Source organism: Musca autumnalis, unplaced genomic scaffold (assembly GCF_047663935.1).
Source record: "Musca autumnalis isolate F117 unplaced genomic scaffold, ASM4766393v1 scaffold_5, whole genome shotgun sequence".
Lineage (NCBI taxonomy): Eukaryota > Metazoa > Arthropoda > Insecta > Diptera > Muscidae > Musca > Musca autumnalis.
Window position 1 is genome coordinate 52,431,009 of NW_027412088.1, and position 26,164 is coordinate 52,457,172.

The 26,164-nt window shown below is 35.4% G+C and overlaps 1 protein-coding gene across 1 annotated transcript in view; it reads right to left on the reverse strand.

The window, feature by feature from the left end:
- Positions 1–3,523: 3,523 nt before the first annotated feature.
- LOC141387532 (uncharacterized) overlaps positions 3,524–26,164 on the reverse strand; it is a 40,680-nt gene continuing 18,039 nt past the window's right edge. The window contains exon 3 of the mRNA XM_073957392.1: positions 3,524–4,381. Within this exon, the coding sequence (XP_073813493.1) occupies positions 4,107–4,381 (275 nt within the window). The 3' untranslated portion in view covers positions 3,524–4,106. The remainder of the gene's footprint in view (positions 4,382–26,164) is intronic.

A 26,164-nucleotide genomic window follows, 5' to 3' on the forward strand; every position in this document is an offset into this window, starting at 1 on the left:
ACATCAATATTGTTAAACGTATCGAGATGCAGCGATTGCGTTGGCTAGGCCATATCAAAGAATGAGCGATGATGAACCCACTAAAAAGGCGTATGAATACATGCCACATGGCGGTGCACGCAGAATTGGCAGGCCAAGGAATAGATGGCGCAAACAAGTGGATGATGAGATGACAAGGCGCGGTATTCCAGAGAGCAAAGCAACAAATAGAGAGGAATGGAGATCTCTTCTTAGTTCGGCCTATAGAACAAATGTTCTGTAATGGGCCAGCTAAGTAAGTAAGTAAGTAAAGTGAATTGATTGTTTACATTTTGTATGAGATTTTATTCACAATAATGCATTTTGACAACTAGTATGATGATCAGCGTTTTTGGCGCTACACCTTCTTATTCCGCCATGATGTGGACCATGAAATCCACTCGATTTCAACTGTCAATTCCATTGCTTAAACGTCAAATGAAATCCAGTTGATTTCAGATGGGGTTTCATTTGACGTATAGCCAAAGGAATTGACAGTTGAAATCGAGTAGATTTCGTAAATGTAAACATAGCATAAGAAGGTTAACCCTGCGAAAGGCTATAATATAAACATGGCCTTATCACTCTTCGGCGTATAACACCGGACAAATGGTCAGTTCCCGAACTACAAGAATCTACTAATTTTTACTATTTTCTCCGAAAACATAAAGGAAAAAATGTTATCGTAGTAAAAAATAGTAGCTTCTTGCAGGTTCTGGAACAGAGCAAAAGTTAACTATCTATATATAGCTGAGGGACGAGGAGGAAACCACTGATACAACGGTTTCGATCTCTAACGAGGAAAAGTTTAACTAGACCGCCTGAGAGCCATCTCTATAAAGATAACAGATATCGGTTGTCAAATAAAACGAAAAAATAGTAGGTCTGGTTACTCAAAAGTTTGCAACAATTTGTACACATTTGTTTCAGAAAGTTGTCTGTTAACTCAATTTGTCTCTGTTAACTCTCTGTTCTTCATTGAGAACTTGCAAGGAGAAATTTCTTCCAGCAAGAACTTGCAAGTAATCAGACATACATACATACATATTATTGACCAACGTACGCTTCAGAGAGGGCAGTATATAAATTTTCTTCGAAAGATTTTACGGGCTATATCGACGACATAGTCATAGTTAAACCCATGGTAGAACAATTACTGGCATGGGGGAATAAGAGGGTGTTACACCAAATCATACCAAACGTCAAATTTGGTCACAATAATGTATTATTGTGAATTGCTTGTTTATATTTTGTATGTGTTTCTATTCACAATAATGCATTTTGACAACTGGTATGAAGATCAGCTGTTTTTGCCGCTGTACCTGTATTATTGTGCCATGATTACTGGCCACAGCTTACAGCTGATTAAATTTTTTTTTCTTATTATGGCCTATTCTGTCAAAAACAGGGTTGACATCTTTTTATTGTTGATGACATTATGCAAAAATAAAGATAGATGTATCGGCGGATTGTTCCAACAAAAAGCTTCTGCTGCAACGCTATATATTCAAATTAAAAGCAAGTTAAAACAATTTTTATTCGCGTGGCAAAATTGAATAAACAAATAAAAAGTGAAGTTCTAAATTCCATATGTTTATGCAAAACAGGCTAAATATGCAGTTACATCTACTTTTATTATTGTACCATGTCATTTGACGTTTTAAGCCATGGCTGCATTTGTATTTTTCAGCGATTTTCATACCTGGCCTACCTCTACTTTATTGTACCATGGTTAAACCTATCGTGTTACTACTATTGCGTTGGTTAGACCCTGCAATGAGGCTGAACGTTGGATAGTCCCGGTTCACATGAAATTATTCGTCCCTAGATCGATTTCCATAGTCCCGGTCCACACTATAGTGAATTTCATTAAAAAATTTAATGAAATTAGGCGTTCTTAGTTCGTATTCCACACTACGCCAATTTCATGATTTTACTCTAGTATGGAACTGGATTTAATAAATTCAGTACAAATGATTATTTAAATGGCAGTCAGCTGATTTTTGTTCATACCAGAATTACCAAGGTAGATGCATCAGCCCATCTGATCGAATTTGAAACGTCAAAAGAAGTTGTTGTAAATTGAATTCGTTAAAAAAAACATAGGACAAATTACAAATTTATTGTTTAATATTGAAAATGCTAGGACAATATGCTACTAATGAGCAAATAATTGATCTGTTCCAGTACTGCAAGAATCTACTACTTTTTACTATTTCTTTCGATAACATAAAGGAAAAAATTTTATCGTAGTAAAAAAATAGTAGCTTCTGGAACAGAGCAAATTAATTATTTTATCGTTTAGACATCGTAAATAATAGTCTTGGTTGATTAAAATCAACATTGTACATCAAAGCAAATTTAAGCTCTGTTCCAGAAATAAAAAGTTTTTACAATTTTTACGACTTTTACACATTTTGCGTTCCCGTACACAAAATTTATATGAAAATCGTTTACGACTTTTACCACTTTATAAAGTACGGGAACAGGCCATTAATTTGTTCGCCTTGTTTAGAAATTTCGACATTTTAAATTATTTTTGTTGTAGCACTTCACCGATGCATCTACCTTGTTTCTTGTGCCAGCATGTAACTTTTTGTATTTTTTAGCAACATGTTGCAAAGAACAGAGTTGTATACGAGGATTTATGTCGGATTTAAAACAAATCCACTCAATACGAGGATTTATTTTTGTATGGAAAATCTGGTAGACTATCGCAGGATTTAGCAAATAAATCCTGATAATGCGCTAAATCCGGCTAATGAGGTCATATCTTAATGCCCTATAATATACCTGAATATATTTATAGCTATGTTAGAGAAATTAACATTACTGAGCTTCATGCAGAAGGATGTATGACCGACGGAGTCCAAAGCCTTAAGCCGAAACACGTTTAAAGTGTTAGAAAAGTTGGGTGTCAATTCTGATAAAATAATAAAAGAACAAGGGCAACATAAACAGAATTTTTCTTTATTCTTTTATCAGAAATGACGTCCAACTTTGCTGAAACGTTGGACGTATTTATCATTGATTTTGCTTCTTATTGATTCCGCAAGTTCCAAACAACACATTAATTCAACGCACGGAAGACAGAATGACTATCGGAAATAATAAGAAATATTAAATATTCCAATTGTTTCTATAATTCAAAATGAAAAAAGTGTGGTACATTTTTAGGACAAATGTTGCATACTTTCCGGCGGTTTAATATTTAACAACATAAATGTGTGAAATATTTATAGAATTTACTTGCACTTTTCAAAATGATTGCCTATCTTGACTTAGCAGCGGTATTAACAGTCCATTAACATTTCTTTTTGTAACTGATGTTTATTAGGTGGGGTAGAGATTTGAGCGTAAGTTGGCATAATTTAAACTTAAAACGATTGCTTTCTAAAATGCTAGGTATATGCTTACAAAAACAAAAATTCATTGGCGTTCAAACATTACACTTATTGTTGTTGTAGCTGTTACTACTATTTCTTTCAGTTAACTTAGTTTCCTATTTTCCTCAGGCTGGTCACATTCTCTTGTTTCAACATGCCACTTGTTAGGACCAATAATTAGCCATTTTGCATGGTATGGAATAGAGATAGTACACGTTTCTGTGATGTTCTTGTAGTCATTTGAAATAGATTGTTATTGTATTTCATCTTCTATGTATGTATATTACGTTGGTGGTGGTGGTATGGCAGCTTTAGGGCTCATGTCAATGTTGTTGCTGTGTTAATTTTTCTCAACATAACTTTGCCTTTTGAGGAATATCATAAAGGCAAGATGGCAGGCATCAACCTGGTTAACGTCGTTGTTGTTGTTGCTACTGCTACTATTACTGTTCACCATGGATTGCCTTTCACCACTGTCATTGTGATCACCATTATCGTCGTAGTAATTTGAGTTTGGTTTTTGTGCAATGTCAACATTTATATCCATTAAACAAATTAATTTCATTATATCATCTCTCTTTTGTTGCTGTTATTCTTGTTTGTCATTAAGAATTACTGTTGTTGTCACTGGTGGTGGTGGTGTTGCTTTAAGGCGCTGGCATTGATGATGGTCGGTCACGATGTCCACAATTGTTTCATTTGTTATGGAATTTGTTGCAAATGAGGCATATGGTGTTGTTGTTGGTGTTGAGGAGGTGGTGGCAGCATTAACGCTGGACCGGCGATCTGCTCCTGTATCAAAGGCTGGGCATAGGCCTCATCATGGTGTACGGCTGCTTCGCCAGCTGCCCCCGCCACCGCGGAGACCAATGATGAGGTAGTTGCCGCCAGCAATGAAGAAGCAGCCTCTGTATAATTCTTACCAAAACGAGCCCGTTCCATGCTTTCCTTCATTAAACGTTCATTTTCTTGACGAACTGTGTACAAGGAAGCATCGATTAATAACCATAAAGGAAGACATTGAGGAGCATGTAGAAAAGAAAGAGAATACAAAAAGAGAAAGAAGAAAACATTCAATTAGTATTGTTTGTTTGTTAATGAATGCAATTAAAAAAAGTTTTTTTAAGCATTGGCATAAAATTATTGAAAAATATTAAAGAAAAAAAAGAATTTGACAAAATTATTAGAAAAATTAAAAATTGTCACAAAAATGGAACATTTTATATTTGTTATTTTTTCCAGTATTTGAAATTATTTTTCGTTTTTTGGTACTGATGATCTTTGCCAAAGAAACTATAGTCAAAGTAAATGCCTGTTGATGAACTTTTTTTAGAGCAAATTTGCAATTCATCAATCCAGACTATTTACTTTAAATACAATTCGGCAGTTCTGTTTTGTTTGGACCTGTATGTTGTTTCTTTGTAGTTTCTTTTTTTCATTTCACAATGGCTATATATTTAATTTTATGGGGAGAAAAAGATCATAATTTTGTTTAATTTATTTATACTTACGAATTTGTCTGTTTATTATTCAAGAAATATGTTCAATATTATGTTTTTGTCGAAGCCTAAAAGTATGCACTATAGAACTATTATTAATATTAGTTGAAAGTTCAAATGTACTAATTTTTCCCAAGCCTTTACGTTATACGCCACAGACTTTTGTATATAGACTACCCGTCATTTACCTACCTTTAAACCCCTAATCTGATCAGCTGTTTCGCATGTGATGCTGAAAACACATCCAACGTTTGAGTAAAGTTTTGTCTCATTTCTGGTAGATGAACAAAAGACAAAGTGCTGCCAAGTTTCAATTTTTCTTTATTCTTCTACCAGAAATTACACAAAACTTTACTCAAACGTTGGATGTGTTTTCAGCTTTAACCCACTTAAAGCCAATGACCGTTTTAACGCCACAAAAATGGTTGCAAAAATTGACGTAAAACTCGATTATTTTCGCATATTTTTGTGTTTTTTGCATTTTCTTATAGTTTTGTCTGCTATCTGTCATTCTACACTTATAAAGTTCGATTTGGTCTATGTATTTCCACGCATTTGACTTAAAACTTAAGCAATTTAAAAAAACGAATTTTTTGTCATTTTCCATTTTTGATGAACTTAAAGAGGGGTACACACGATCAGTAGTGGGATTCTGTATCTCATTTTTGCTTTGCAAAATTATGACTAAAATCATAAAGAAAAGTTGGCATCACTGTTTGTGTCGGTAGAGGCTAGCGACTACTTTTTATTCATCGTTAACTTACCGAAAAATTTCGTTAATTATCGAAATTATAAGCATTTTAATTTTACCGACAATTATCGATAACAGCAAAAATGAGTTACAGAATCAGTTTTGCTCAAATAATCGGTTGCTTGCCAGTGTGGCCACTAATTTTTGTCAGTCATCAGGCAACCACAAAATATTTTATGGTTGCTGGACAGTTTGACAGTTATCGATATTTCCGAAAAATCGACAGTCAAAACTGATCGTGTGTACTCGGCTTAAGTTCTGTTCGATAACACAATTTGTACAAACTTTTACAAAATGCTGTCCGATAACAAACTTGATCAATATATTGCAGAGATTACATTTTAGAGAAGAAGAAAAATTATTTATTAAAAAATGTTTCAATAATATATTTTTCATAAAAAGTTTTAAGTTTTCTCGTAAAAAAAATATCGGCGCTAAGAGGGTTAAGGCCCCGGCACATAGGATCCGTTGTGTGATGCGTTACGCGTTGAAAACAACAACCATATGGAAAATATGTAGGTGATGCCAAGTTTGTTCTTAAAGTTTTCATGTGGTTTTTGTAACGCGACGCTCAACGCACCGTATGTGCAGAGACCTTAAATCAGTTTCATCCAAAAGACACATGTAGCCGTCTAATTTTTCGTAACGAATGACTCAGCGCTAGCCTTTACGTTGTAATCCATACACTTTTGTAGGTAGCAATGCATGGTAGAACAAGAAAAGGTAACAGCAATACCCAGCTGACTGAACTGGGCTGTAATGTTAGTGTCAAATTCCATACAACATTTTATATATTTATTTCTATGTTCGATGTATATTAGGGATATATATTTTTTGAAGAACAAATTCATTCATTTAAAAAAAACTATTTCCCATAAAGACTCCTTCACATCATTGACATGTGACCTCCTCCAGGTCCGAACGGTATGCCGCACACTAAAACACCGCTTAGTCCCGGGCCACACTACAGTAATTTCACTGAAATTTTGATATGAAATTATGCGTCTCTAGATCGACTTCCATAGTAGAGTAAAATCATAAAATTGCTGTAGTGGGGAGTTCGATTTAAGAACACCTAATTTCATGAAATTTTTAAATGAAATTCACGCTAGTGTGGACCGGGACTTATAGAGTACAATATTTGTTAACATGTGTTGTATTTTGTTAAACTTGAGAAAAATAAAGCCCTAATAAACATGTGCTTTTTTGTTTTTAAAAGCAAACGATTGAAACAGCTTCACTTTTTTCAATGAATTGCCAGCGACCCCAAACATTTTTGCAAGTATTCTACTTTCTGCGAGAAATTATGCATTTAGTGGAATGACATGGAAACATTCAAATTGAAAATCTAACGAGTTTTCATTCGTGTTTTTCAAAATATTCATTCAAATATGAAAAATTATTAGTTTTTTAAATTTATAGACATTTCCTTATTTTGTTTACATGTACTAACGTTTACAAACAAAAACAAATTTCTATGTGGTGGTTGTTGTGTTGTATTTGTTGTAGTATTTACTTTACCTGGTTTGTTCTACCATGGTAGCAATGCATATTTATATAAGGTAAATGCATGAATTACAACAACTAACAAATTTAGAAGAAATGTTCTCAGGAAAACATAAATACATTTTGAAAATGCTCTAAAATAGAACAAAATTGAATCAAAATGTAAATATTAAGAATTCAGAACTGTTATAGGTCATTGTTATTAGATGTTTACGATGAAAAGAAGTATTTTATGGTAGCAAATTTCGATGTATCAAATTTCATAAGTAGACCCTATTACATTTTGAAAACCAACTTTACAAAAAAGTAAAAATACAGCTGATTGTCATTTCCACCTTATATAAATGTGCTTTGGTAGGTAGATTACCCCAGTCATTTATTTACCTTTAAACCCCCTAATCTAATCAGCTGTTTTGCATGTTAATCTTGCTCTGTTCCAGAACCTGCAAGAAGCTACTATTTTTTACTACGATAACAGTTTTTCCTTTATGTTATCGGAAAAAATAGTAAAAATTAGTAGATTCTTGCAGTTCTGGAACAGAGCATCTGTTTCACCCAAATGACACATGTAGCCGTCTTCATCGTTTTACTCCCGGTCCACACTAAAACGGCGTTTGCATTAGAGCTTTTTGCCGTTTAAGACCGCATAATTTCATGAAATTTTGTCAATGTAATCACGCTAGTGTGGACCGGGACTTATTTCATATTTATTTACTAAGTCCTTGGGTACACTAGATTGGTTTCATTGAAATAATGTTATGAAACCATGCGTCCTTAGATCCAGTTTCATACCGCAGATAATGAAATTGCTGCAGTAGGGAACTCCATCTAAGTCCCTGTCCAGACTAGAGTAATGTCAAAAACGAAATTTCATTGAAATATGCGTTCTTAGATCAAGTTCCCCACTTTTATACAATTACTCTAGTATTGAACTCGATCTAAGAACGCATTATGAATTAAATGTCTTTCATTTCATGAAAAGCCTGGTGTGAACTTGGACAAAAGCGGAAAACACATCAAACTTATCACTAAAGTTGGACGTCATTTCTGATAAAAGAATATAAGAGCAAGGGCAACATAGATCGAATTTTTTATCAGAAATGACGCGCAACATTACTGAAACGTTGGATGGTTTAAAAATTCCTAAAGTTTCAACGAAACTACTTTAGTTTGGCCTTCGATTTCGTATTGTTTTATTTGAAGGCCTAAAGGCCCCACAAAAGGTAACCAGACAGAGAAATCTGCGAACAATGATACAAAGAAGAATTTTATAGAAAAGTACGGTTAAGGCAAATAAACTTAGATCTAAACGGGAATATAGATAACTTATGCACTATTTTTAAATCCATATTGATAGAACTAGCAAAGGAAGTATGCGACGAAGCGAAGTCGTTTAAACGGCCACATGGTGGAACGACACTATTAAATACGAAGTCAGAGGAAAGAAAACAAGATGGGAGTCAAGGAAATTGTTCGCCAATCAAAATCCGAATCGTGGTAGGAAAATATATGAAGGAAAACTATAATCAGAAGCAAAAACTCTTTATAGGTCATTTAGATATGACCTCATTAGCCAGATCTAGCGCATTATCAGGATTTATTTGCTAAATCCCGCGATAATCTAACAGATTTCCCATACAAAAATAAATCCCCGTATTGAGTGGATTTGTTTTAAATCTGGCATAAATCCTCGTATACAACTCTGTTTCTTGCAATATATTGCTAGAAGATACAAAAAGTTGCAAGCTGGCACAAGAAACAAGGTAGATGCATCGTTAAGTTAATCATGGGCACTCACAACTAAAAACCAGAACAGAAAAATCGGTACCTTACCGACAAGGTAGAGAAAAACATTCTAATGCACGTAATTTCTGCGCGTAGTTATCTATGAGTTCATAGATATCTCCCGTGTAAGCAAAATTTTATAATTTCAATCCATTGGTAACGTTACCGGGTCGAAAACACCCGTGTTACTTACACCAAGGATTTTGTCTGGACGATCGTTGCCAATGTGTTAAAAATTGTAAAACACGTATATGTGGCAATGTTTTTGGGAAATCATGAATGAAAACCACCAATGTTACCACATATTTTCAAAAATTACACGCCTCGGTAAATAGCACGTAGAAATTATCAAACTCGTAGGTAAAGATGACTAATAGGTAGCTACCCACCAGTTTACCTAGGCGTTGAAATTACGGGCATAAGATGGTTTGGCCATGTTGCAAAAATTTCAGATACTTGGTTACCAAAACGAGCTTTAGAAGCAATACCTACTGGGACAAGAGGCAAAGGATGATGAAGAAAACTCTGGATTAACACAGTTACATCACCACATCAGCCGAAGCTGCGGCTCAATACAGAGTAAACTGGAGAAATCCTAGCAAAAATCTCTATACTGCAAGGTAAAAGAGGTTCGGAATATGTAAGTAAAGGCCTGGGTACATACGCAGCCTCGCCTGCGCTTTGCTTTCCTGCTTCATTTCTGACATAATCAAAAAACAAAAAAAAAGAAAAAAGAAGGCCGAGCCATTTTCGAACTAGGTTGCCCTTTTCCTCTTTACTAGGCGTTTACACACGACAGTCTGTCTGCAAATACAACTCTGATTTACTAACACATACATACATTTGTCGTTTGTCTCCAAGCTGTCCATCATATTTTGAAAGACAGTCGGATTAACAATTTTTCGACATTTTTGTGAAAAAGAAGTGAGATGATAATTCAAATGTGCTGAAAACAAAAGAATATGTACAAAAACAAAATAAGTGAACGGAAAACGAAAAGAAATCGATGATTTTCATTCATAATTTTACAACTGTTTTTGCAGTTGTCTGGACGCCTACGTCATACAGGCAAATTTTGGGTTTTTGACAATCAATACATGAACTCAACTGTCCTGTCATTTGTAAACGCAGGGTTACTAAGAATAAGAAAATTATTTTAACGGAACCAGTGATGCAAAGGATACTGAAAAAATTCTCGATATAGTCGTGAAAGTGAAACACGCACCTGAAAATCGGTAAAATAAAATTTCGGTGATTAACAATATTTTTTGATACTAGTACATTTACGTGTATACGTCAAATGAAATCTCATATAAAATTCACTGGACCCACAAAAAATAAGCTTTTCAATGATACAAGTCTCAAAAGAGCAAACTGTCGAAAATGAGTTCCACATACACATTTTTCAAAATGTACGGGAACGGAAAAATGACAGAAAAGTAAAAAAATTTGGAACAAGTGTCAAAGTCGGCATGTCAGCCAATCAGAAGCCGGCAAACATGTTGCACATTTTTGCTCGCCCAAATTAGTAGTGTAAAAAGTTTCAAAGAGAAAGCCATTCAGTTCAATTTTTGTTCAAAGAGAAGTGAACATTTTACAACTTTTTTGGTGTACGGGAACGCATTTGTCCCCAAATGTGCAAAATGTGTTAAATGTGTAAAAACTTTTTAGTCCTGGAACGAAGCTATAGTCGTAAAAATCTGCAGATAGCAAGAGAGCTTTTCATTCATAATTTTGCGTTTCAATTTTACCGATTTTTGTCGGTAACTCAAAAATTAGTTAGAGAATCGCACTACAGGAGCTGGAAAAATCTGAGCGAACGTTGTCAAAAGGTAACTCCATGGAGTTTAGAATAGTAATAGCATAAGAACATAATCTTAGTCTTGATTCCCAGATGGTTAAATTTGTGGGTAAGCGGTTTTGCCTTATTTTACGTTGGGCGCCACCCAACCAACTAATTTGTCATTTATGCATATCACACGCTTGTATTTATTCTCCTTTCAGCTCACTGATTTTCATATTTGACTATATCTTCGTTGTGTCACAGCCAGCAAATGATAATGACAATCATTGTAAATATGTATTACAGAATGTTGACGACACATTGGAATGCACTTTAGAAAGAAGCCACTTGTTTTTCATATTTTTTTTTGCTTGTCCTGCTCAAATCACACAAAATATGTATACTGAGCATATCATATCGTCTGCAGACAAAGTGAACATAAGGAAGAAGAAGAAGATGAAGAGCAAAACAAACGAACCCCATATACAAATATAGTATTTCACAAAAATTCCTAAGTGTAGTACATTCAAGATTTAAGTGGCACAGTGAAATGGCCACAATGACAAGTGCCACAAGCACTACAACGCCGCGGCTCAGCATTGTAGCGCTGATGCTTTAGCGAAAAGAAAAATGCAAAGCAACAATAAAAGTGATGATTATGGGTATGGTGATGATGCTGCTGATGACAGCAATGACGACGTTAGCAACATTTAAATTAAACAAAATACACATATAAATATTTTATTAGATAAAATTAAAATTTTAGATAAAAATACTGTTAAATTTTATTAGATAAAATTAAAATGACTTGAAACGAATCAATCGAATTTGTCCCGGTCCACACTAGAGTTACTTCAATGACATAATTTCATGAAATTAGGCGTTATTATAATTATTAAATTACTTTAGTATGGAACTCGATCTAATAGTTTGTTTACATTTACGAAATCCACTCGATTTCAACTGTCAATTCCTTTGCTTATACGTCAAATGAAAACTCATCTGAAATCGATTGGATTTCATTTGACGTTTGAGCAATGGAATTGACAGTTGAAATCGAGTGGATTTCGTTAATGTAAACCAAGCATAAAGGTAGAAACAGAATAAAGGCCTGCGTACATAAGCTGCCTTGCCTGCTTACCTTGCTTACTTCTGATAAAAGAATAAAAAAGAAAAGGGCAACCCAGTTCGAAATTTCCTCGGCCTTCTTTATTTTTTTATTTTTATTGCGTCAAAAATGAAGCAGGAAAGCAAGGCAATCAGGCAGAGCAGCTTATGTACGCAGGCCTTCAATCGTTGCTTGCTTCCCAAATGTCAAATTATAAAGGAATGCCAGAGCCTCTTTGAATTCCGCCGGCGTTACTCCATATAATTTGACATTTGAAAACAAGCAAAGAAAGCTACGAAGTGATTCTTTCACGGCCTTAAGTCGAAGGTCACACTAGAGAGTTTCATTGAAACAATTTCATGAAAACAAGGGTTCCTAGGTCGAGTTTCACAGTGGAGTGATATCATAAAGTTGCTGTAGTGGGGAACTCGATCTATAAATACCTAACAGTTTCAATGAAACCACTCTTGTGTGACCTTCGACTAAGAACGCATAATTTCATTAATTTTTTCAATGAAATCGCTTTAGTGTGGACCGGGACTTAATACCTGCAGCCTAAGAAAATCAATAACAGGAGTTGTGCAGCTAAATGAGCCATTGATAGATCCCTAAATTTACAAAAACAAAAAAGGAGTCTTCCGCTTAAATTTTTAGGCGTTTGAGGAATAGGCATCACAAAAAGGGGACCGAATTGTTCCTTGACAGATCCAATCAGAGTGTTTACTTGCCACATGTGAGATAACTAAGATATGACCTCTCTCTCCGTTTTAGAGTAAGTCATAATATCATATGAACTATAATGAAGACTTTGACCTAGTTCAGTACCTCATTTCAATGAAGCGTTCAACTGAACTAGTTCGTTCGTGGCCTGTAAATCCCTGTTTCATTAACTATGATATGAACGGCTGACTTCCGAGACGTCAGTTGCTTTGCAGTCGTCATGGCACAATAAGTCCCAATTTACATTAGGCGAGTTTACTTGCGGCAATTGTCAGTTTGTAGGTGAGAGAGGGGGTTGAGGGGCAAAGGGTTACCATATGCCTCACCTCTCTCTCCATCAAACTGACAATTGCCGCAAGTAAACTCGCCTAATGTAAATTGGGACTAATATAGGTACAGCGGCAAAAACAGCTGATCTTCATACCTGTTGTCAAAATGCATTATTGTGAATAAAATCACATACAAAATGTAAACAAGCACATAGTAATGCATTATTGTGAGCAAATTTGACGTTTGGTATGTAATTACTGTAATTTTATGAAATTTAAAAAAAATTAATGTTAATTTTAATTAATTTTTCTCGTTGGAGTTGAGCTGAATGATCGAAGAGTTTTTGCAGTTGAAAAAGAAGATTTTACATTATTGTGATTTGAGTTTTTTTTTGTGTTTTAACAACAAACATAACATTGGTCGATCTTGTATAGGCTTTCCTATCACCGTATAAGCATTTCCAATGGTTTAAATATTGATCATAGTAATCCAAAGTGAACGATATTTTTATAAATTTAAATTTAAAGCTCTTCTTCTTCTATACTTTTATGCCACTTTCAATTTCTAAAGTGTTTACACCCAAATACCAATTCAAGTAGTCACTTTCATCTCTTCCTCAGCCGTAACATCCGTAACTCTTCAAATGTGTAATGACTTCACTCAAATTCAGTTGGCAATTAATTTCGACTGAAAACCGAAAAAGAAGTCAACTTTTCATTTCACTTTTTAAGTTTTATTGTCGGTCATTTGTTGGGGCATTTGAAAAAAGCAGAAAAGATTCAAGTGACACTTTTCTTCTAACAGAGAAAGAGAGGATATTCTTTTGTTGTGGAAAAAAATACCATTTATCCATGTTTGTTTTTTTTTGTTTATTTCTTGTTGTTTTTGTCAACTATGTAACCATTTGTTATGGAGCTTATTTTGCTCTGGCTCCATTGTTTTGTTAGTTTTATTTTCCGATTTTTTGTTCATTTTTTGCAATGACAAAACTATTACATACATTTTTTTTTGCAACTTTCCTTTTTTGCAAATGGCCATCCGGCTGGGGCTGAAACAAGATTTTCAATGGAAATAAATTGCATTTTTTCCACCCGTTCTATGTTGTCACAAAGGACTATTTGTAACTGTTTACTGGATAACTATTTGTGTGTTTTAAGGAAAATAGATTCATTTGAATAGAAAAAAAATTGGGTTAATGGAAACTTTTTTAATATTTTTTGGTCCGAAAGCAACTTGCAAGATAACTGTTGAAGCCCACTTGTTTATCAACGTTGGGTACCACATTTCAATCGAGCTCAGAAAAAGGCGTAAGATTTGATAATTTATGCTCTGTTCCAGAACCTGCAAGAAGCTACTATTTTTTACTACGATAACAATTTTTCCTTTATGTTATTTTAGCAGTTCTGGAACAGAACGTGGTGTGATTAACGTGGGTACCTGCCTTTCAGCCTAACCCCACGGTGTCCTCACAACACTGGACTGGTTACAAGCGACCAATCAGCGCCCCTTGCACCGTAGTGAGGTACCAATTGCGTTCAGGTGTTTGGCCCTGTTCACCACCTTGGTTTGGCGCGGAGCACCATCTAAAACTCCTGTCTTTTTATGGCGCAGACAGCCGGTAGAGAATGCTACCCCATTCGAGTTCTACGAACTTTTCCCGCGATTTTGGGCAACCACAGCCACCACGATACTCCCCGAACGGCCGCACCAACTACCGGCCCCAGTCCGAGACCCTCGAAAACACAGGCGTGGATTTTTTAAGAAGATTTTTGGAAGGACCCTCGAAAACACAAGCGTGGATTTTTTAAGAATATTTTTGGAAGGACCCTCGAAAACACAGGCGTGGATTTTTTAAGAATATTTTTGGAAGGACCCTCGAAAACACAGGCGTGGATTTTTTAAGAATATTTTTGGAAGGGCCCTCGAAAACACAGGCGTGGATTTTTTAAGAATATTTTTGGAAGGACCCTCGAAAACACAGGCGTGGATTTTTTAAGAATATTTTTGGAAGGACCCTCGAAAACACAGGCGTGGATTTTTTATGAATATTTTTGGAAGGACCCTCGAAAACACAGGCGTGGATTTTTTAAGAATATTTTTGGAAGGACCCTCGAAAACACAGGCGTGAATTTTTCGAGAATATTTTTGGAAGGACCCTCGAAAACACAGGCGTGAATTTTTCGAGAATATTTTTGGAAGGACCCTCGAAAACACAGGCGTGAATTTTTTAAGAATATTTTTGAAAGGATCCTCGCAACTATAGGCGTGATTTTTTAAGAATATTTTTGAAAGGATCCTCGAAAACACAGGCGTGATTTTTTTAAGAATATTTTTGAAAGAATCCTCGCAACTATAGGCGTGGATTTTTTAAGAATATTTTTGGAAGGACCCTCGAAAACACAGGCGTGGATTTTTTAAAAATATTTTTGGAAGGACCCTCGAAAACACAGGCGTGAAGTTTTTAAGAATATTTTTGGAAGGACCCCCGAAAACACAGGCGTGAATTTTTTAAGAATATTTTTGGAAGGAACCTCGAAAACACAGGCGTGAATTTTTTGAGAATATTTTTGGAAGGACCCTCGAAAACACAGGCGAGAACTTTTTAAGAATACTTTTGGAAGGAAACTCGAAAACACAGGCGTGAATTTTTTAAGAATATTTTTGGAAGGACCCTCGAAAGCATAGGCGTGTATTTTTTAAGAATATTTTTGGAAGGACCCTCGAAAACACAGGCGTGAATTTTTTAAGAATATTTTTGGAAGGAAACTCAGGCGTGGATTTTTTAAGAATATTTTTGAAAGGACCCTCACACCTATAGGCGTGGATTTTTATACCCTCAGCCTTTAGGCTAAAGAGGGTATTTACACTTTGATACGACCAAAAATGTGCCTCATCGAAATAATGGTTTTAGACCCCAAGTATGTTTGTACGATATCTGTTTCAGACAATTTTGAGTAGATCTAGCAATGTCCGTCCGTCTGTCTGTCTGTCTGGCTGGCTGGTGCGCACTATAACTCTCGAACGGATCAATCGATTCGGTTCAAATTTTGGGTATCGAAATATTTTGTCCAGATTCGATTTAAGTTCGAAGATGGGCCATATAGGTCCACTCCTTCAGGTACCTCCCCCACAAATGTTCAAAAATTGTCGCAAAACTTGTGCGCACGATAACTCTTGAAGAGAGGAACCGATTTGATCCAATCTTTGCACATCGTGAAATTTCTACCAGACTTAGATGAGGTTCCAATATGGACTCAATCGCTCCACTCCTTCGGGTACCTCCCACACTAAATTTCGGAGAAGTTCAGTTTAGGAGCAGCTCTCGAATCGCTTTGGTTTTTGTTGTAACAACTTGTACTTTCTGCCCCCTACACGACGGTTCAAGTTTCATCAGCGGCAAATCCATACTTCCTGAGAAAATAGATTGAAAGTTGCAAAAAGCCCCTTTGACACCGTGTGTAGTGGTTGGAGCGCAAGATAACTCTCGAACGGATCTGCCGATTCGGTCCACAATTTGGCTTTCGAAATATTTTGTCCAAACATAGTTTATTTTCGAAGATAAGCCATATCGGTCCACTCCTTCAGGTACCTCCCCCACAAAAGATCAATAATGTTCGGAAAAATTGTACGCACGATAACTCTTGAAGGGAGTGACCGATGTAATCCATACTTTGCACATTCTAATATATCTACCAGATATAGATCAGGTTCGAATATATAGTATATTTGTCTGCTCCTTCTGGTACCTCTCACACAAAATGTTCGATAAGTTCACTTTAAGACCTGCTCTCAAATCACTTTGATTTTTGTTGAAGCGATTTGCATTCGCTACCTCCATATTTCTTGGGAAAACAAACCGGAAGGTGTAAAAACCGCCTACGTCACCATATGTGGCGGTCGGAGATCACGATATCTCTCGAACTGTTCAACCGATTTGGTCCAACATTTGGTCTTCATTATATTATATCCAAACTTAGTTTCATGGGGCAATACCGGTCCACAACTTCCGGTACTTCTCCCCAATGTTTAAAAATGTCACTAAAATGCTAGGACGATATCACTTGAATGGGGCAACCAATTTGGTCCAAATTTTGGATCTCCTAATATTTTGTCAAAATTTAGTTTAACTTCTAAAATGGCCCATATCGGTCCTCCCTAAGGGTACCTCCCTCACAAAAGTTCAACATTTGTGTCTTAGTGCAGTTAATTCCTAATCCACATTTTTGTCGGCAAGTTCAAATGTCCAAAAACGGCCACAAAAGTCTGAAGAGACCTTAAATACATTCGATCTGTCCGTAGGTGAAAGTTTCACTTCACCTTGGCTGAGGGTATATATCTGTCGGTAAAGCCGACTGACACTTTTTTACTTGTTTAAGAATATTTTTGAAAGGATCCTCGCACCTATATGCGTGTATTTTTTAAGAATATTTTTGGAAGGAAGCGCAGGCGTGGATTTTTTAAGAATATTTTTGGAAGGAAGCGCATGCGTGGATTTTTTAAGAATATTTTTGGAAGGACCCTCGAAAACACAGGCGTGAATATTTTAAGAATATTTTTGAAAGGATCCTCGCACCTATATACTTACTACTTACTTAGCTGGCCTTTTACAGAACATTTGTTCCATAAGCCGAACTAAGAAAAAATCTCCAATCCTCTCTGTTTGCTGCTGTATTTTCCCAATCTGGGATATGTAATTTTCTGATATCTCGTTTCACTTGTTCGCTCCAACGAAGCTTTGGCCTTCCAGATCTGCGAGAACCACCATGCGGCCCGTATTTATACGCCTTTTTTGCGGGTTCATCATCACTCATTCTTATAACATGGCCTAGCCATCGCAATCGTTGTATCTCGATTCGTTCAACTACATTGATGTCATTGTATAGTTGATACAGCTCGTCGTTCATACGACGCCGATATTCGCCGTCAACACAGATTGGCCCGTAGATCTTTCGAAGAATTTTTCTCTCGAACACACCAAGCACTGCCTTATCTGCTTGAGCAAGTACCCATGCTTCGGAACCATACATTAGCACGGGTAGTATCAGTGTTTTGTAAAGTGTTACTTTTGTTTGACGAGAGGTGGCTTTATTCCTAAACTGCTTACTCAGCCCAAAGTAGCATCTGTTAGCCAACACTATTCTTCTTCGTATTTCACAACTGATGTTATTTGTTGTGTTTATGGCGGTGCCGAGGTAGACGAAGTCCTTTACTACCTCAAAATTGTAGGTACCAACATTCACAGATGGTGCGGGGTTTGTGGACATATTACGCGTTGATACCATCAACTTGGTTTTTTCGCCGTTTACTGCCAGACCAACTTTAGCAGATTCTCTTTCGACTTTTGCAAAGGTGTCAGTTACTTCCTTTACCGATCGACCCATGATGTCAATGTCGTCGGCATAAGCCAGTAACATATGGCTGTTCGTGTATATCGTTCCATTTCTTTTGACCTTCGCGTCTCGTATGACCTTTTCCAGCAGGATATTGAATAGATCACACGACAGGCCGTCTCCTTGTCTGAAACCTCTTTTGGTAATAAACTCTTCGGAGAGGTTCTTTCCTATTTTAACTGAGGATCTCGTCTCAGTTAATGTCATTCTACAAAGCCGAATGAGCTTTGCAGGAATACCAAAACCAGACATGGCTTGGAACACCTTTGAACGTATAGGGCTGTCGAATGCTGCTTTATAATCGACGAAAAGATGGAAGGTGTCGATCTGCATTTCTTGGGTCTTTTCCAGGATTTGTCTCAAGGTAAATATCTGGTCAATGGTGGATTTGCCAGGTCTAAAACCGCACTGGTAGGGTCCAATAATTTCATTGACCATAGGCTTTAGTCTCTCACACAATATGCCAGATACTATCTTATATGCAATAGGGAGCAGACTTATGCCCCTGTAATTGGAGCACACAGTCTTATCACCCTTCTTGTGGACTGGACATAGGATGCTCACGTTCCAATCGTCGGGTACGCGTTCTTCCTGCCAGATGGTGCTAACTAGCTGATGCATACACCTTATCAGCGTGTCGCCTCCGGTTTTGAACAGCTCGGCTGGTAGGCCATCTGCTCCTGCCGCCTTATTATTCTTCAGCCGGTTTATTGCTGTCCTTACCTCATCTTGGCTGGGCGGTATACATTCAATACCATCTTCTGGGATTGGATCTGTGGTATCTTCGCCGTCTTCACTGCTATCGGATACCAACAATTTGGAAAAATGTTCTTTCCATATCCTGAGCACACTATCTGTATCAGTTACCAAATTACCTTGTTGGTCTCTACAGGAGGACATGCCTGTACCAAAGCCATCAGTTTGATGCTTCACTCTTTGGTAGAATTTTCGGACTTCGTTCTGTCTCCTGTACATCTCTATTTGTTCACACTCCCTCTTCTCCATCTCTCTCTTTTTCCTGCGGAAAAGACGTTTCTCCTCTTTCCTTTTCTCCCGATACCTCTCTCGTGCGCTACGCGTTGCTACTGATTGTAAAGTAGCCCTATATGCCGCATTTTTTTCTTCGGTAGCAGCACGGCACTCCTGGTCATACCATGGATTCTTTGGTGGAGGTCTCTGGTATCCAAGTACTGATTTTGCGGCTGTTTGCATGGAGTGGGCAATGTTTTGCCATTGTGCTGATATGTTATCGGGACGAGAAGCGCTTTCATTGGGTGACGTAGGGGATGGAAGATACCAAGCAACGGTCCTGACCGGTTTTAACATGGCAAAGCCCAGGATTTATCTTGGTCCCTCTTTCATCTCAAGTGGACACTGACCTCCCCGTGGTGTCACCTGGGGAACTGCCTTTAACACCCGTTAAAGGTAGTGAGCTAACATGTGCCGCGCGTTCACCCATAAGAACGTTAAAAACTTGGGTTTGGGCGTCGGGTTAGTAACCCTCCCCTAGAAAAAACAGTCTACTATGAAAAAACGAAAGAAAAGAAAAACAAACCCCTCTAAAGTTGACGAACCCCGCAAACGTTTTAAGGACCTCGCACCTATATGCGTGTATTTTTTAAGAATATTTTTGGAAGGACCCTCGACAACACAGGCGTGAATTTTTTAAGAATATTTTTGGAAGGACCCTCAAAAACACAGGCGTGGATTTTTTAAGAATATTTTTGGAAGGACCCTCGAAAACACAGGAGTGAATTTTTTAAGAATATTTTTGGAAGGATCCTCGAAAACACAGGAGTGAATTTTTTAAGATCATGAAAGAACGAGGTTCGAGGCCTTTATGCCTGGATTTTTCAATAATACTTTTAAAAGTACCCTTGCACCTATAGGCTTGGTTTTTTCAGAATATTTTTGAAAGGACCCTCGCACCTAAAGACCTGGATATTTTAAGAAAAAATTTCAAAGTATTTTTTAAGAATACTTTCCAAGGATTTTTTGGAATATTTTTGAAAATACCCCGGCACCTATTGGCGTGGATTTTTAAGAACATTTTTTAAAGGACCATCGCACCTATAGGCGTGGATTTTTTAAGAAAAAATTTCAAAGGATTTTTTAAGAATACTTTCCAAGGATTTTTTGGGATATTTTTGAAAATACCCTGGCACCTATTGGCGTGGATTTTTAAGAATATTTTTGGAAGGATTTTTTGGAATATTTTTGAAAGTACCCTGGCACCTATTGGCGTGGATTTTTAAGAACATTTTTTAAAGAAAAATCGCACCTATATGCCGGGATTTTTAAAAAATTTTCCAAGGATTTTTTAGAAAATTTTTCAAGGATTTTGTAAAATATTTTCCAAAGTATTTTTAAGAATATTTTTCAAAGAACCAACCCACCGATAGGCTCGGATTTCTTAGAACATTTTTCAAGGATTTTGTAAAATAATTTTCAAAGGATTATTAAGAATATTTTTCAAAGGACCATCGACGTATAGACTCGGATTTCTTTGAATATTTTTTAAAGGATTTTTAGAAATATTTTCCAAAGAGATTTTTTAGGAATATTTTTCAATGTACTATCGCTCCCTGCTTGGACTTTTTTAAGACTATGTTTTAAGGAATTTTTAAGAATATTTATCAAAAATTTTTTTATGAATATTTTTGAAAGGACCCTTGCACGTTAAGGCATGGATTTTCAAGAAAAAATTACAAAGGATTTTTTAAAAATACTTTTCAAGGATTTTTTGGAATATTTTGAAAGGATCCTCGCTCCTATAGGCCTGGCTTTTTTATACATTTTTTCAAGGATTTTGTAAAATATTTTCCAAAGTATTTTTAAGAATATTTTAAACGGACAAAATAACGGATTACACTGTGCGACAACAAAAAACATGACAAGGAAAATCGATCAGATTATGAAAGTAGAGCTAAAAATATGAGACACGTGTATCGGCGTTTTTAAAGTTTACGTCGGAAAGTAACCAAAATAGGCGGGGCAAATTCCGCCCATTTTTAAATTCTTCGAAATATTCGAGTTTAGATATCTTGGAATCCTTGCATTTCAGGTATATAGTGTCTTTGGCAACTTTACTATGGAGGGTGTGAGAAATATTTCTGTTAAAAATTTTAACCCTCATGCGGTTCAACAAAGGGGTCTTTTTTGTCCTTTTTACGAAAATCTTTCAAAAACTCATTAAAAATGAGATCGTATAAAATCCGAATATTCTACAAAATTATTCGCCATAAAATTTTACTATATGTTTCAGAATACACCAAATCTGTAACTTTTGTCTAATCGCCAGGAATCTCTAAAAATGAAAAACACGTTTTAGGGTTAAAGTCGGACTTCATCTGAGTTTATTCAAAATTGTCCCACAAAACATAATTTTAGAGAGATGATGTCAGAGACAAAAATATTTTTCGTCAAATTTCAGCATAGATCACCAAAGAAATGAAGTGTCTATTTACATTATATAACATTAAAATATCAGTATCAATTTTGCTGAAAAAGCATGAAAATATTTCCCAATTTTTTTAATGAAAATTTTTTCTTTCTTTTTTCTAGTTGATACATGGAAGTAATATAAAACATGGTTATAGGTGAAAAGTGTCAAAGGATGAAAAATTCTACACAAAATGCCACTATGAGTTTCAAAATAAACCATACATCTATGTACACTATTTCCTTAAAAAAAATTAGATTACAAATTTATATATATTAGGATGAAATTATATGTTTTAATTTTGGACTGATAACTTTACATAATTCCATACTGGATCAAAATCTAGCAAAATCCTTTACTTTTTGGGAATATTGTTAAAGAAAGAAATGTTCCAAATGAAATTTCATTATGAGTCTCTGAATAAAAGAAATCTGTAACCATAACATATAACATTCTTAGCAGCTCTTCTTTTTGATATATAGGTTTTAGGGCCATATTTTCCAATTTTCATACAGATTGTCGTTGTGATTGAAGAATATAAATATCTTACTGATGGGTTTTTGTTATAAATTCATACAGAAGATGTTGTGCGTTCAATTTAAACAGCTTTAAAAGCATTGGTGGTAAATATATATTTTAAAATATAAAAAAACAGCCAAAATTGCGTATTTTTAATACTTTCAACTTAAATTCCGTAGTTAGGATAAGCCACTGGTTACTTATATTGCATGCGAAAATACATTAGAAGTCTACGGCTATGGTCCAGTGAAAATATAGGTGTCATATGGGCTCTCACATGCACAATTTGGTGTGGTCCAAAAAAACTACAATGATATGAGTCACTCCTACTTTGGTGGCATTTACGGAATAAACCTTAGAAATTGACATAAATGACTATATCCTAACTGGGTTCGTTATGGTCATTCATGATACAGCTATTTATGTCAATTGCTAGGGTTAATTCCGTAAATGCCACCAAAGTAGGAGTGAGTCCCATCATTGTAGTTTTTTTGGATCACACCAAATTGTGCATGTGAGAGCCCATATGACACCTATATTTTCACTGGACCATAGCCGTAGACCTCTAATGTATTTTCGCATGCAATATAAGTAACCAGTGGCTTATCCTAACTACGGAATTTAAGTTGAAAGTATTAAAAATACGCAATTTTGGCTGTTTTTTTATATTTTAAAATATATATTTACCACAAATGCTTTTAAAGCTGTTTAAATTGAACGCACAACATCTTCTGTATGAATTTATAACGAAAACCCATCAATAAGATATTTATATTCTTCAATCACAACGACAATCTGTATGAAAATTGGAAAATATGGCCCTAAAACCTATATATCAAAAAGAAGTGCTGCTAAGAATGTTATATGTTATGGCTACAGATTTCTTTTATTCAAAGACTCATAATGAAATTTCATTTGGAACATTTCTTTCTTAAACAAAATTCCCAAAAAGTAAAGGATTTTGCTAGATTTTGATCCAGTATGGAATTATTTAAAATTAACAGTCCAAAATTAAAACATATAATTTCATCCTAATATATATATATATATATATATATATATTAGTAATCTAATTTTTTTAAGGAAATAGTGTACATAGATGTATGGTTTATTTTGAAACTCATAGTGGAATTTTGTGTAGAATTTTTCATCCTTTGACACTTTTCACCTATAACCAAGTTTTATATTACTTCCATGTATGAAGTAGAAAAAAGAAGGAAAAAAATTTCATTAAAAAATTGGGAAATATTTTCATGTTTTTTCAGCAAAATTAATACTGATATTTTAATGCTATAGAATGTAAATAGACACTTCATTTCTTTGGTGACCTACGGTGAAATTTGACGAAAAATATTTTTGTCTCTGACATCATCTCTCTAAAATTATGTTTTGTGGGACAATTTTGAATAAACTCAGATGAAGTCCGACTTTAACCCTACAACGTGTTTTTCATTTTTAGAGAATCCTGGCGATTAGACAAGAGTTACAGATTTGGTGTATTCTGAGACCTATAGTAAAATTTTATGGCGAATAATTTTGTAGAATATTCGGATTTGATACGATCCCATTTTTAATGAGTTTTTGAAAGATTTTTGTAAAAAGGACAAAAAAGACCCCTTTGTTGAACCGCATGAGGGTTAAAATTTTTAACAAAAATATTTCTCACACCCTCCATAGTAAAGTTGCCAAAGACACTATATACCTGAAATGCAAGGATTCCAAGATATCTAAACTCGAATATTTCGAAAAATTTAAAAATGGGCGGAACTTGCCCCGCCTATTTTGGTTACTTTCCGACGTAAACTTTAAAAACGCCGATACACGTGTCTCATATTTTTAACTCTACTTTCATAATGTAATCGGGTTTTCCCATCATTTTGAAAAAAAAATTTAATTTTGTTGCACAGTGTTATTTAAGAATTATGTAAAATATTTTTCAAGGATTATGTAGAATATTTTTCAAAAGATTTTAGGAATATTTTTCAAAGTACCTTCGCTCCTAAGGCTTAAACTTTTTTTTAGTATTTTTGTAATGAATTTTTATGAATATTTCTCATACGATTTTTTAAAAATATTTTTCAAAAGATTTTTAAGGAATATTTTTCAAAGGAAGTCGCATCAATAGGCTTCGATTTTTTAAGAATATTTTTCACCACTGCAACTATATGCCTAGATTTTTTAGAACATTTCTCATAGAACCATCACACCCATAATTTTGTTTATTTACTTCCATTTCAATTAACCTCACATTTTTGTTGAGCAGATAAAAAACTAACTTTATTTTGGCCACAGCATTAGTAAATCTATGGATAATTTCGACAATATGTTAACAAAACTTTTGCTCAATGGCATGGTCTGGCATGCTAACCTACATATCAATAATACCATGTGATGTAAGAAACTTTATCCTTAACTAGGATTATAAAATTTTCAAAAAAAGGAACAACACACACACATACATGCAGTATTTTAAACTTTGCCTTGAGTGCATTTCATTTAGCCACATGAATATCAAAGAGGACTAATAACTCTCTTTCTCTCTCCACCTCTTTGTTTAGTTCGACAAGTTTTGTTCGTGCTAATTGGTTATAATACTTTGGGAATTTTTATAGTCACACCCCATCCATCCATCTATTATTTTTTGTTGTTCATCTTCTTCTGCTGTTCCAGAAACTTCGTCGCAGCCTCCACAATTCATGGTAATTGTTTCAAAAGCATTGTTGAACACGTTTTGTTTTAGTTGGCACTTTGTGGCCAATTACCAGTTCATTTGTAATGCCACAGCATATTGTCGTAGATTTACATTACATAAAAGATATCTGAAGTAACAAGAAGTTATTCATTTTCAGTCAGGCACAAGGACGACAATGGTGGTGCACAGACACACTTGCTCAACAATGGTGGGTTGGTAGCATGTAGGGAGGGAGAATGTTAATTCTATATTGATAACCAATTTGTTTATGCTTCACTGCTTCTGAAAACTGAAAACTTTAAGCTTTGACTTTTGGTCAGTATTTTTTTATAAAATTTGTTGTTGTTGTTTTTTGACATACCAGCATAAAAAGGAATACTTTATAATAATTTTGATGTAAATTAAAAAAATAAAGAAACTTATCGAGGCATAACTTAGTGGATAGAATGAAACTAATTGAAATAAAGCATCTATTTGAATAGTAATGTTTGAAAATAATGTATGAGAGAAAAAATACATAAGAAACTTTGAAAAAGTTTCTCATTGATATGCCAGAAGGATAAAGGGGAAATTTCTCTCATATCGAAGTGCAGCAACAACAGGCGTATAGTAGATAGCCAAACCAAAACAATCTCATAACAAATAAAAATTGAACGGAGGGTAGTCTGGTCAAGGTCCTCAAACAACGTGGAGTGCTTGACAGTATCAACGCTGTCCTCGGCTTGTTTTGGCAAAGAAGTGCTCGACTAACCATTGCCAATAATCCACATATTCCAGTTCTTATATTGCAACTCTTCAGTTCATCTAGCCACTTGTTCCGTCTGCGCTCACCGACAAACCTTTTAATTTGTTCATCAGTCAATTTAGTAATTGCCGTTAGAGTCTTAGCAAGTATGGACTTGCCTACGTAAAATATTATATCAGTGTAACCAGAACCACAAGGACTACCTTCGGAGATAATTTCAAAACGATTCTAGTAGAGCCCTTAGCCAGCAATTAATCAAATATGTTTGTGGGAGAGTTATGCGAAATGTGATTGACCTTTTTTAAGAAGGGTGCTTCTTTTGAATCTTCATGAAAGAAAGGTTGCTTCTTTTGACCCTTCCTGAAAAAGTAGGGTGCTTCTATAGACACTTCCAGAAAATTGGATCCTTTCCTACAGAAGGGTTCTACAAAAACCCTTCTGTAAGAAAGGATACTTCTATAGACCCTTTCTGCAAGCAAGGGTGCTTTTATTAACCCTTCCTGAAAGAAAGGGTTCTTTTATTGGCCCTTCCTGAAAGAAAGGGTGCTTC